Genomic DNA, 13928 nt, shown 5'->3' on the forward strand with positions numbered 1-13928 from the left:
AGTAATGGAAAGCAACTTATGGAAATTATCTACTATAAATAAAGTAATGTAAAATACTTTATGTAGCTACTGAATGTAGCTTCATGTAAAAAAGAAGTTAAAAGCCTTTCAAATAAATGTTTAAAATTAATTTTCTTTTTTTTTTTTTTTTTGCACATTTAAAGAGCCTTTCCTAACGGCTGAAAATAATACCTCATCTGAAAAACAGGCAAACAGTTTGAGCAAACAATTTATAAAACAAGCTTTACTAAGTAATTCCATCTCCAGGAATTTAATGCAAGAAAATTACAGAACATAAACACAGAAAGGTATTTCTGGGGATGTTCACCTTAAGGTTATTTACAATAGTTGAAAACTGGAAGCCACCTAAATGTCCAAAGAAAGAGATGGATTAAATACACCATGGCACTTAAAGTCTCCCCTCTGCCTCCCTCCTATCAACAGGTAATCACTGATATTTGTTTTTAAGACTCCTTTCAGAGATTTTTTTTCTTTTTTAAACACAGCCATATAGTATCCCCTAGTAGGACTACATAGATCAGTCCTCTATTGATGGGCATTTGCTTCTTTCAAATCTTTCGCTGTTACAAACATCTTTGCAGTAAACAGCCTAGAATACATGTCCTTTCCTAAAGCTGAGATGGAATCTGTGGAGAAATTTACAGAAAGAGATTTACTGGTTCACAGCCTCCACATTAGCCTTCCCAGAGCAGAAGAGATCAGCTTTCTCAAGGGCAGGAACAAAGTTCACTATTTCTTTTACATACCCTTATACAGAGTGGTAACAGGGTCCACATACACAGATGTGCAAAGGCCCAAGAATATCTCCACATACTTTCCTTAAGCTCTCTGAACTTTTATAACAGCTGATTTAACATCTTTGTCTAGTAAGTCTAATACCTGGGCCTCCTTGGGGACAGTCTCTATTGACTGCTTTTTTTTTTTTTTTCTGAGTATGGACCATACTTTCCTGTTTCTTTGGGTGTCTTGAATTTTTTTATTGCCAAGTGGACATTCTAAGTAATATAATATGGTAACTCTGGAATTCAGATCACCACTGTCTCCCCTGGGTTTGTTGTTGCTGCTATTTGTTTCTCCAGTGACTTTCCCAGACTAACTCTGAGGTCTGTATTCCCTGTAGCACGTGACCACCAATGTCTCCACTCAGTGAGCTTAGTGGTCAGCTAGATGACTGGATGGAGGTTTCCTTCAGTGCTCTGAACCAATATGGCTTCTACCCTTTGCTGAGGAGCTCAGTGCGTGATTAGGCGCACCTTCAGCGTTCAAGCAGTCTACATGTCTGTCTTGGCCTTCACCTGCATGGGACCTCAAAGTCAGCCAGAGATGAGAGACTGGGGCCCTGTCGGGTCTTTCCTGGGCACAAACACAGTCCTGCATTTGTGTGTGGCCTTCTAGATCCCTGAAGCATTCCAAAGCCCACTACAGACATCTCGTTTCCCAGATCTTCCTTTTAGATTTTTGGCCAAGCTCTTGTTTGCTCCAAGTGGCATCACAGCCTCAGGCAGCATAGTGTTCAACGACTGCAGGTAATTATTTTAGATGGAAGTCCTAGGGACAGAGACTCCCCACAGAGCAATCTCTGAGGCAGGTCAAATAAGAACTCCCTGGAACGGAGCTTTTCTGAGAAGCTGCAAGACAAGTGACAACGTTCTGGAGATGGGACCTTCTGAGGAACTCAAACCAGTTTGCCCCTCCAGTGGCCACAAGGTTGCTGGTTTTTAAGGCTACTGTTGAACTGGGGAGAGGAGAAGGCGAATAGGGCAAGTTAAAATGCCACAAATCCTACTGTTCTTACCAACGTAGCCACTATGCTAAGCACTTCACTTCCAATACCCTATTTAATCTTTAACAACCCTATGAGGTTAGAACTATTACAATCCTATTTTACAGAAGAGGAAACTGAGGCATACAGACATAAAGTAGCTTGCTCCAGGTCTCATGGCTAGTAAGTGACAATGTTGGTTTATGAACCACAATTTGTCTAATTCCAGAGTCTATTCTCAATTACTGTGCAATGTACTACTTTTCATTTGTGAGAGAATAATTCAGAGAAACACAGCTTAGTCAAAAGTGTTGCTGAATATGAACTCATGAGGGAGATCAATTATATATAAATTTTATAGAATATATATATAAATTATCAATGGGTTCTTTTCCATACATTAGCTGTTCTTAACCATGGTATGGATCTGAACCACGTGGAGCTTTTTAAAAGGATACCTGCACAACTTCCCTTTCTCCCTTACCATCAAGGACGTAACACTTTTTAAAGTTCTGCAGAATTCTGAAACTCAGTCCTAGCCAAGAACCACTGCATTAGAGTAAAAAATTCCTTAAAACTAGAACTATATCAACTATTTCATCACCTAATTTCTGTAACAAGTGTTCACAAAGGAAAGATGCTTCTTAGAGAAAAAGGCATAAAGGAAAAAGCAGAGGTTTAGGAGTTAGAGAGACTTAGGTTTGAATCTTAGCCTTCTCACTTGCTACCTGTATGACCCAGGGAACATTAATTTCTCTGAACTTTAGTTTCTTCATCTATAAAGTGGAAGTTAAAAAAAAAAATCTACCTCTTAGAGTTATTACAATAATAGATAACATATGCTGGGATGTAGTATGCACTCAAATGGTAGTTGTTACAGTTATCCCTGAAACTGACATTAGATTGAGAAATTCAGCAAATATTACTGACTGCCAACTCTGGTTACCTGAGTGATAACAGTCTTCCAAAAGTACAAACTCTAATAAAGGAAAGAGATATTCCCTCTAAAAAGGAAAACTGAGATGAATATTAACATAGAGAAGTATATTTAATATATCATGGGAAAATGGAGGAGGAGAAATAATTCTGATCTGAAAAGTGTTCTTAAAAGTGCAATGTGGGGCTTCCCTGGTGGCACAGTGGTTGAGAGTCCGCCTGCCGATGCAGGGGACGCGGGTTCGTGCCCCGGTCCGGGAAGATCCCACATGCCGCAGAGCGGCTGGGCCCGTGAGCCATGGCCGCTGAGCCTGCGCGTCCGGAGCCTGTGCTCCACAACGGGAGAGGCCACAGCAGTGAGAGGCCCGCGTACCGCAAAAAAAAAAAAAAAAAAATGCAATGTGAACAGTGCCTTGAAAGAAGAATAGTCAGATATGCTCCCTGGACCTGATTGCAGACCAATGGTTCTCAAACTTAAACATGCAACCGAATCACATGGAGGGCTTGTTAAAACACACATTTCTGGGCCACACCCCAGACTTTCTGAATCAGTAGATCTGGAGTGGGGCCTGAGAATGTGCATTTCCCAAGTGACACTGATGGAACCCTCTTAAAGAACCACCATTCTAGATAGAGAGAATGCTCGAGCAAAACTGACAAGTGATATACAGGGTATCCCTGAGCTCTAAGATGTCAGCTTCCAGGACATGGGCTTTGTGTGAGTGGTTAAGGAATATGGTCAAAAGCCTAGAAATGAAAACTTTCTAAACAAAACACTTCCTTCTCTAGTAAGAGGTAGATTAAGTACCCTTTCTAGGAAGGTGAGATGACATTCAAGACTACGTATGGTGATGAATGCTAACTAGACTTACTATTCAGGTGATCACTTCACAGTGTATACAAATATCAAACCATTATGTTGTATACCTGGAACTAACATATCAATTATATCTCAATAAAAATAAAATAAAATAAGAAAGTAGTAAGTAAAATAAAACTCACTTAAAATAAAAAGAATGCATAAGCTCAATGTAATTAAGAAAACACCAGTCTGGGAATTCCCTGGCAGTCCAGTGGTTAGGACTCGATGCTTTCACTGTCAAGGGCCCAGGTTCAATCTCCGGTTGGGAACTAAGATGCCATAAGCCACATGGTGCAGACATACATAAATAAATAAATAAAATAATTTTTAAAAAATTAAATTAAAAAGAAAAAGAAAGCACCAGTCAAACCCAAATTGAGGAACATTTTACAAAATACTTACCAGTACTTTTCAAAAGTATCAAGGTCATGAAAAACAAGACTGAGGAAATGTCAGACTGAAGGAGACTAAGGAGATATGATAACTAAATGCAATGTGGGATCCTGGATTGAATCCCAAAACAGAGATATTAGTGGAAAAGCTAGCAAAATTCTATAAATCTGTAGTTTTTTAGTTATTGAACCAATGTTAATTTCTGTGTTTTGATTACTGTATTATGGTTATATAAATTGTTAACAGTAGGGGAAGCTGAGTGAAGATTATACAGAAACTCTCTGTACTATTTTTGCAACTTTTCTATAAGTCAAAGATTATTTCAAACTAAAAAGTTTAAAAAAAGACTAAGTTAAAATGATTTAACTACCCACTGATATGACATTTATTATCTCAACCTGGTATCTTTCAATTCCACTTCCTACTCCCAGCTTTGCATTGCACACATAATCAATAAGGTAATGAAGCAACAGACTTTGGGGCATATAGCTAATTAATGTTCAAAGAAGAGAAACACAGTGTCACTTATTCTTTATAGGTGAGAATATAACACTAACACATCCTGAATTTTAATATTTCACTTAGCATACTCTAGTTAAAATTCTTCAAAAAAACAAAGCTGAAACCTATTCAATAGTTTCACTTATAAATTTTAAAGTATGTTCCATACTCACCAAAACCATCAATATCAAGATTATTTTCAACCACAATATCTAGTAGAGTGTCACCAACTTTTCCTTTGCTTGTTAATGTTTCACCATCACGGTTTATAAAGTGGACTGTTATTTTATCTTCTGAGCTGGAAAAGGAAGCAGTCCTTTATTATTTTTAATAATTTCAAAAGATACTTTAAAATAATTGTTCTAAGAACCTGTAACGTCAAAAAATAGGTTGTGTGTGTGCCTGTGTGCATGCAAATATCCTCCTTTACGGTATTTTCTTTCCCAAGTTTATTTGGGAAGGAGACACCACAAATCACAGGCATATCTATCTACCCACCTACCAGGAGGGAAGCTCTGCCACCTTAAAGGAAATAGCAAGTACATCACTATCAAGGCCACCTGCAGTATGTGTCTCCCCAGTGCTCACTCTCAGGTCACAGTTACATGAAATGCTTAGCAATCATTGTCACTCGTGAAGTTTGCTTTGCTCTCACATAGCTCTCTGAAAAACAATGTCTCTATGAATGTGTCCCTAAAAGACTAGGTGACGGTTGTGGAGAGCTTTAAAAACAAATCATTCTGCTATTGATAAGGCAATTGTTATGCAAGTGTCCGATAAGTACGGTCACTGAGAGCCAGCAGTTTGATAGTTTTCTGAGTATTTGAACATCTCATTTTGGTCCATATAGTGTACTCGAAAAACAAAGGGACTAGAAAAAGGGTTTTCTTTGCTTGAATATGTCAAAAAATAAATATAATATCTCCTTACATGTTTCATTACTATAGGATATCTATCAGCTAGTTATCAGTTAGCTAACTAACTTAAATTTCTTACCCTTCTCACAAACATCAGTCCAAACTTTGGGAAAAGAAATCATATTACTATTGGGCTTCCCGGGTGGCGCAGTGGTTGAGAGTCCACCTGCCGATGCAGGGGACACGGGTTCGTGCCCGGGTCTGGGAAGATCCCACATGCCGCGGCGTGGCTGGGCCCTTGAGCCGTGGCCGCTGAGCCTGCGAGTGCGGAGCCTGTGCTCCGTAACGGGAGAGGCCACAACAGTGAGAGGCCCGTGTACCGCAAAAAAAAAAAAAAAAAAGAAATCATATTATCAACTAAATACTTATCCTCCACTACTGGTTATTTAAATTTTTACCTCACAATTGAAAAGATGTACTTCAGCTTAAACGAATTAGTTGTAATTTTCACTACTGCCAATAGATGGTAATAGTCCATCAAAGAAAACGTTGCTTAGTTTAAGTAAAACCTAGAACTACATAATTTCAGAGCTATAAATATTTTGCAAATTACCAAGTCCATCATCTCATTTCCCAAACAAGGCAGCTGAGGCCTTATCAGATAATGTCGTCCTTGATAACTCAATGCTGAAAAATGAGGATCCTAGTAATTAAAAATTTTGATCAGAATTGTGTGTGTGTGTGTGTGTGTATGTGTGTGTGTGAGAGAGAGAGAGAAAGAGAGAGAGAATGTCCCTTAAATGGGCATGTGCTCTCTGACTTCTTTTCGTAGCAACAAATGCTTTAAAGCAAGTATTCCCAAACATTCGTGATTTTCAACTAGGCAACTGCTATTTTTTCGAAGAAAAATGACTAGGAATGAAGACACTCTGGAGGCAGGGAGACCACGCTGGAGGTCATAAACAAAGTAGGGACGTAGGAGACACTGATTTGAGAGATACTGAGAGATATTCAGGAGGCAGAATTAAAAACTTTTGGAGAGGGAAGAAATAATGTTGAAATTTCTAGCTCGGACAATGAGGGAGTACAGTTTAACTTAAGTTTAACTTAGGAGGAGAAGGAGCTTTGGGGAAGATTGGAAATGAGTTCAACTTTAAACCTGTTTGATTTAATAATAAACAGATGCAAATGTCCAGAAGCCTGATGGAAATATGGGTCTGAGCCCTGCAGAAGCCTAGAGATTTGACATCAAAAAATGCCTGGTAGCCTAAGGTACAAGAAGTGCAGCAGAAAGAATTCCATCATTTATACACACTACTGAAGGCCGGAGGTTTGGGCACTGCTGCTCTTCTGCAGCACTCTAGAGATGAGCTACAGCCAAGAAATTGCAACTCTGACATCAGACTCCTCTTCTGTAAAATCAGGGTAACATTTATCTCATAGTTTGGACAACATATGCAAAATTCCTAACATACTGTAGAGCTCAACAAACACTGATTGATAACTTTTATTTAAAAGTCCTTTTGTTGTTAAGGAGCCTGAACTGCTGCTACATATTAAAAAAGGTGTACAGCCCCAGAAAAAAACTGCAGAGTAAGAGTAATAACAGGTTTATCAAAGAACAGGAGAAGAAGCAGAAATGAGAGAGAAAAAGTAATTTTGCAGCTGAGAAAGTATGGAATATAAGATGTAAGAGTCAGAAAAGGTAGATTCTAGCCCTGGTTCTGACATATGTATACTCATTAGGTGACCATGGGTAAAATGGCAATAACAGTGACTTCACCCAGCTGCTGAGAGAATTAAAGGAGAGAAAGTTTGTGGAAATATTTTGTTCCTTAAAGCATTATACACATGCACTTTATCCAGGTAACTTTATCCATTCACTATTAACAAGTGGTATTTGTGGGGTTTCTATAGTTTTCTTCCCCAATTCTAAGAACTAGCTAAAAGCTTCTAGCTGTTTCCAAAAAGGATAAGATTTCATGCACTGGGAAATAATTAGGATCCTTCTAAATCCTCTATCATCAATGAGTTAGCCAGCACCACAAACAACTATTTTCTTCACTTGTTTACCCTTTATGCACCGCCATTTATTCTGCTCAACCACAGCAGATATTTTGACAAAGCTCTCCAGGGGCTGCTGCGGTAAAGCTCTTAACAGACTTCTAATAGGGAGAGGAGTTATGGCTGCTGATGCCCACCCTTTCACTATGTGGGGTAGCCTGGGGTAGTTGGTCCAAGAAAAGGGCCCCCTCTAGGGCTCCCCACTTCCATAGCCACCTTAACTCTTCCAAATGACCCTATGGGCTAAAGAATTATCAACTCTAATGGTGCTCAAAAAACAAACAAAAACTATGTGAGTTCTAGTCCTAGTTTTGCATGCTACTTAATATAAATTTTTATTCTCGTTTATCTACCTCACCTATCTCAGGATTTTCTTAAGAGTCAAGGGAAATAATACATGTGAAAGCCCTTTACAACCTAAATCACTACAAAATATAAAGTACTATATCAGGGTATTTTGGAGTAAAAGGAGTTTTTCGACTCTCAATTACTGAAAGCTTATCTAAATGTTAAACTTCAAAGTCAGAACTACAGCTTCTAGACTGTTCTGTCCAAACTTTGTGCAATAACAGAGATATTCTATAGCTGTGATGTCCCAGACAGTAGCTTCTAGCCATGTGTGTTTATCCAGTACTTGAAATGTGGCCAGTGGAACTGGGAAAATGATTCTTTAATTTTATTTAACTTTAATTATCTTAAACTTAAATGACTACATGTGGTTAGTAGTGACCATATTGGATAGCATAAGTCTTAGATAATAAGAGTCAGAAAACCTAGTTGTAGCTCCAAAGTCTGTGATAGGAAGCACAGGGCACCAATGGAAACCGTGCCAATGAGGGGGAAAGCAGGTTTATAAGGGAGCAGACAGATGTGCTTCCCTTTAAGACAACTTGATGTACCAATTCAAACAGTAAGTTTGGGGGATATAATTCCCATTTACAAAAGCAATCATGTTCCTTTAAATACTAGTTACACAAATATGTTCAACATATGTCCCAATTTATACACAAATTTTCAAGAAAGCATAAAATGCAGAAAACAAGGCATTCAGGCAGAGGAAGGTCAAAGATAGGAAAGTATAACGGAAACGGACAAATAACCCCTGCTTGCCTTCCCCATTATCTCCCTCACAGTTCATGCAACAAAAATGTATTGAGCACCCACTATATTATGGGATTACAGGAGGAAAGATGAGTAACTCCTCCACCCTATTCTCAGGAACCTCATGAAGAAGAAACTAGAGAGGAATACAAATCCAGCCCTTTCTCCCTGCAGCTCCTTCTTGCTGCTACACAACAGCAAGGGAGTCAAAGAGCTGTTCCGAGGCCTGCATTATATAAGGCGCCAACACAGTGCTATACTCTGAAATTATGAGGAAATTTTCTCTCTATTATATCTAAGGGGATTCTGTCTTTGAGAAACGAATCTGCCCAAGAATATAAGACTGCAACATATTTTGGGCAAATTTTCTCTCACCTCTTTCGACACTTAATACAAAACACAACGCTGTGAGCCTAGGAGGCAGCTGATGCTAACAGGTGGGATCTACTGAGTCCTCGATACTGGCCAGACACAAGACTCCCTGCATTACCTGTATGCTCTCATTTGTTCTTCAAATAATCCTGTGAGGCCGACACGATTATTATCCTCCACTGACGTTAGACAAACTGGACAGTAAGTGTCAAAGCCCAGTTTAAACCCCGGCCTTGCCAGTCCAACGCTGGGGCTTTTACCCCGACAGCAACCAGAAGAGAGCAAACAGGGAAGCTCAGGGACAGAGCAGGTGTATCCTAAATGGACACGGACTTGGAGACAGAACGTCCTGACCTAGCAGGAGGAAGGCACGATAAGAAACTGCAGGCCAGGACACGAACGGGGCGCATCTTACGAAGGTCACCGCGGTTTCTAGCATAGCAAAGGTTAGATCCTCGCCAAACCGCACGGAGAACCAGCGGCAGCAAAGTGCCCGGTTTTCCTGAGGGCACAGGAGGCACTGAGACAAGGAGATCGGGGGTCCCGGGCCTCCATTCCCCGCCAGGCGTCAGTGGATCTGAAAGGCAACTTGGCAGCGTAAGGAAAGGAGGCCGTGACCATACCGAGCGACCTGCCGGGGACACGGAGAAGGTGGAGCAAGAGGCGGGTGGGGCCGGGCGTGTGACCCGCACGCCGTCGCCGGGTGAAGCAGACGGAACCGGAAAGCAGGCTGAAGGAGCGCGGCCGTTCTGCCAGGGACCCAACGCCCACGCTCCCCCTGCGCCTCACCTTCTCCGCGCGCGCGCCGACACGCTCAGCGTCCGCGTCGCCGCAGCTGCGCCGCCGCCCAGGCCCGGCCTGGCGCTCCCGCCCTGCCCCCGGCTCCCCCGGAGACCGCCGGCTCCGGCGCGGGGTCCGGCGAGGAGCAGCCACCGGCCGGCTGTGTCGCCGAGGGCGGCGGAGGCGACACGCAGGAGACGAGCGGCCATAGCCGGTCGGATAACTACGGGAGGCAACGCAGGCCGCACTGCAGCCGCCACGAGAGGGAGGCTCCAAGACTGGGGGCGGGCTGACGCTGCGCCTGCCTGACGCCCGGGGTCCCGGCGAGGGCCTGCTCAGTGCACCGCCAAGGCCTCGCGCGCCTTCCGGCTGACCTATAAGTCTCGCGGGCCGCGAGTGCGGCCCCGCCTCCAGGGCGTGGTTATAGAGGCGGGGCTACGCGCCTTGTTGTTCTACCTACTGACCAGGTTTTGTATTGATGACCTTGCTGCTTTGTTACCTTCTGGAGTTGCCAAGCAGGAACAATAAATTTTAGCTGAACGTCTGACGGAAAGATACAGTAAAACAATCCCCAGTTAACTAAACCACTTTCTTTTGTCCTGCGCTTCCCTCCTCCTCCTGCCCATTAAGAAAAAAAAAATGGGAGATTGTCATCTTGGAGTTCAAAAACTATGATAAAAGGGAATTCTAGCCATTGTCAACAAGGACAGTGGGAAATTTCAGAAAGCCAATAAGCAGACACCCAGGAGAATAACTATGACTATAAAGTTATAAATGATCACGGTAATGAATAAACAAGGATACCGAAGAAGGCAGATAATGATCCTAGGCTTTGAATGGCAAATAGATGCTCTTGAGCACCTGAAATCCATGAGCCTGAACAGGAACTGAGATTTTTTAAAGAATTTTAAAAAACCAGGAAGATTAATTTTAAAATACACTTTATCACGGTTAATAGGTTGTGGTGGGAAAAGCATGGGCTTTAAGGTCAGAAATAGCGATGTTCAAATCCAAGGTCCACCACTTCTGAGCTCTGAGACCTTGGATAAATTTTTCTTTTAGAGAGTCAGAATCTCCATAACAGTTTTACATGGATAAGATGTTCCATCCTTCAGGGCCATCCTGAGGGTTAGAAAAACTGACAGGCAGGATGGGATAGTGCGTCACAAAGAGCCATAACTTTTCCTGGGCCTTCCTGCCTAAGGCTACTCTTCAAAGGCTAAAGTCAGCTGGATATTGCAAATATGCTAAACACAATAAAAGATACTTTAAAGAATATTCAGAACAAGAAAGTACAGGCCTGAGTAAAGTCCCTCGAGACAATGTATGGTGAGTTCTGAACCTGAGGGCAGAGTCGGCAGTCATCCGGCTCCTAAATTGCCTCAGTCTTCTGGTAAAGAGAAAGACGTTCGAGTTGAACCCGTCGCAACAAACCCCGCAAGTAATCCGGAAGAGGAGGTTGTAAAAGAACATTTAATCCTTTTTTTATAAGGTCAAATCTCCAAAGTCAGATGAATGACTTGTAGGAGGAGAACTGGATAAAAAAAACAAACCAAAAAAACCCGCTGCAGATGATCCCTCTCCTCTCAGCCCTCCTAGTGTAAATCCAGCTTCAGCTCCGTTAGGGCACTTACAGCTCTCTGCTTTGTGGGGTAGTTGCTTGTATACATAGTTCATCTTAGTAGGCCCCGCACTGCCAGGGACAAGGCCTTGAGCTTATCAAGGTTTCAATAAGTATTTGTGAATAAATGAATACTGTCATGTAATTTCCATTAGTAATCATCAGAATTCATGAATCACGTGCATGAAAATTAAAGATGAATAAAAAAAGGTTTTCCAGATTTTCAAAGGCCAGTAAGGGTAGATTCCAAAAATTCCAGATATCAAGATTCGGCAGTATTCCAGAGGGAATTTATAAACATATGGTTTGTGAACACAGATAAAAAAGGGATACAGAATTACGGAGGACAAGCTTTTGCTTGCGTATTTCTCTGTCTTATGAAACTCCCACCCTTCCATCTTTCACTCCTGTCAAAATCCATCTGTATTCTGAAACTCAACTAAAATTCCATCTTTCCCATGAAGTCATGCTTACTCATCACAAAAGATCATCCCTCCCTCTGCTGAATGCCTAAGACCTTTGTTTATTCTTGTAAAATTTATGGTACCCATTGTTTCAAATAGGATAATGTTCATGAAAGTGCTTTGTAAACTGTAAAGTGTTATAAAATTTAGGTTCAATGTTTATAGAGCACCTACTCTGAGCTTCACAGTACCTTGTGCTCCATCACAAATACTTTGTGTAGCTCCTTTAGACTGAAACTCCCAAGAGTAGGAAGGCTGTCTTATTCATCTTCATATCCCCAGCAGCTGGCATAGTTCCTGACACAAAGCAGCCATTTAATAGTATCTTTGTTAAGAACTGTGTTAAGAACTTTCACAATTTTTTAAAATTAAAGTATATTTGATTTACAAAATTGTGATTGTTTCAGGTATACAGCAAAGTGATTCAGTTATATATAGTTTTTCAGATTATTTTCCATTATATGTTATTACAAGATATTGAATATAGTTCCTTTTGCTACACAGTAAATCCTTTTTGCTTACCGATTTTATGTATAGTAGTTTGTATCTGTTAATCCCATACTCCTAATTTATCCCTCCCACCCTCCCTTTCCCCTTTGGTAACCATAAGTTTTTTTTCTATGTCTGTGAGTCTGTTTCTGTTTTGTATATAGATTCATTGGTATTACTTTTTAAATTCCACATATAAGTGATATCATATAATACTTGTCTTTCTCTGTCTGACTTACTTCACTGAGTATAATAATCTCTAGGTCCATCCATGTTGCCACAGATGGCAATATTTCATTCTTTTTTATGGCTGAGTAATATTCTATTGTATATATGATAACCACATCTTCTTAAACCAGTTGTCTGATGGGCACTTTGGTTGTTACCATGTCTTGGCTGTTGTAAATAGTGCTGCTGTGAACATTGGGGTACATGTATATTTTTGAATTCGAGTTTTCATCTTTTCCAGATATACACTCAGGAGCAGATCGCTGGGTCATATGGTAGCTCTATTTTTAGTTTTTTAAGGAACCTCCATACTGTTTTCCATACTGGCTGCACCAATTTACATTCCCACCAACAGTGTAGAAGGGTTCCCTTTTCTCCACACCCTCTCCAGCATTTATTGTTTCTAGATTTTTTGATGATGGCCATTCTGACCGGTGGGAGATGATATCTCATTGTAGTTTTGATTTGCATTTCTCTTATGATTAATGATGTTGAGTATTCTTTCATGTGTTTGTTGGCAATCTGTATATCTTCTTTGGAGAAATGTCTATTTAGGTCTTCTGCCCATTTTTGGATTGGGTTGTTTGTTTTCTTGATATTGAGCTGCATGAGCTGCTTGTAAATTTTGGAGATTAATCCTTTGTCAGTTACTTCATTTGCAAATATTTTCTCCCATTCTTAGGGTTGTCTTTTGGTCTTGTTTATGGTTTCCTTTGTTGTGCAAAAGCTTTTGAGTTTCATTAGATCCCATTTGTTTATTTTTGTTTTTATTTCCATTTCTCTAAGAGGTGGGTCAAAAAGGATCTTGCTGTGATTTATGTCATAGAGTGTTCTGCCTATGTTTTCCTCTAAGAGTTTGATAGTGTCTGGCCTTACATTTAGGTCTTTAATCCATTTTGAGTTTATTTTTGTGTATGGTGTGACAAAGTGTTCTAATTTCATTGATTTACATGTAGCTGTCCCGCTTTCCCAACACTTATTGAAAAGATTGTGTTTTCTCCATTGTATATTCTTGCTTCCTTTGTCATAGATTAATTGACCAAAGGTGTGTGGGTTTATTTCCAGGTGTCTATTCTCTTCCATTGATCTATATGTCTGTTTTGAGCCAATACCATGATGTTTTGATTACTGTAGCTTTGTAGTATAGTGTGAGGTCTGGAAGGGTTATGCCTCCAGTTTTGTTCTTTTTTCCTCAGGATTGCTTTGACAATTCTGGGACTTTTGTGATTCCATATAAATTTTAGAGTTATTTGTTCTAGAAACTTTCACAATTTTTATCTCATTTCATTAGCACAGCAACTCTGTAGAGTAGACATGCCTTTAATCAGTAAATATTTATTGACATTAGCAGTGTTTAAATCACTATGCTAGTGCTGGAGACACAGCAGTGAACAAAACAATCCCTGCCATCTTATTTTAAAGATGAACCTACTGAGGTGCACAGTGGTTGTGACTTTCTTAGAATTATACTGCTATT

At 40.5% G+C, this 13928-nt stretch overlaps 1 protein-coding gene across 1 annotated transcript in view; it reads right to left on the bottom strand.

Moving 5' to 3' along the window:
- FDX1 (ferredoxin 1) overlaps positions 1-10006 on the bottom strand; it is a 34898-nt gene extending 24892 nt beyond the window's left edge. Inside the window, exons 1-2 of the mRNA XM_027082367.1 lie at positions 9659-10006; positions 4649-4773 (exon numbers count right to left, since the gene is read on the bottom strand). Of these exons, the coding sequence (XP_026938168.1) occupies positions 4649-4773; positions 9659-9858 (325 nt within the window). The 5' untranslated portion in view covers positions 9859-10006. The remainder of the gene's footprint in view (positions 1-4648; positions 4774-9658) is intronic.
- Between the last annotated feature and the right edge of the window lie 3922 nt (positions 10007-13928).

This window comes from Aethalodelphis obliquidens, unplaced genomic scaffold (assembly GCF_003676395.1).
Source record: "Aethalodelphis obliquidens isolate GAN/ISIS:26980383/991018 unplaced genomic scaffold, ASM367639v1 scaffold46, whole genome shotgun sequence".
Taxonomy (NCBI): Eukaryota; Metazoa; Chordata; class Mammalia; order Artiodactyla; family Delphinidae; genus Aethalodelphis; species Aethalodelphis obliquidens.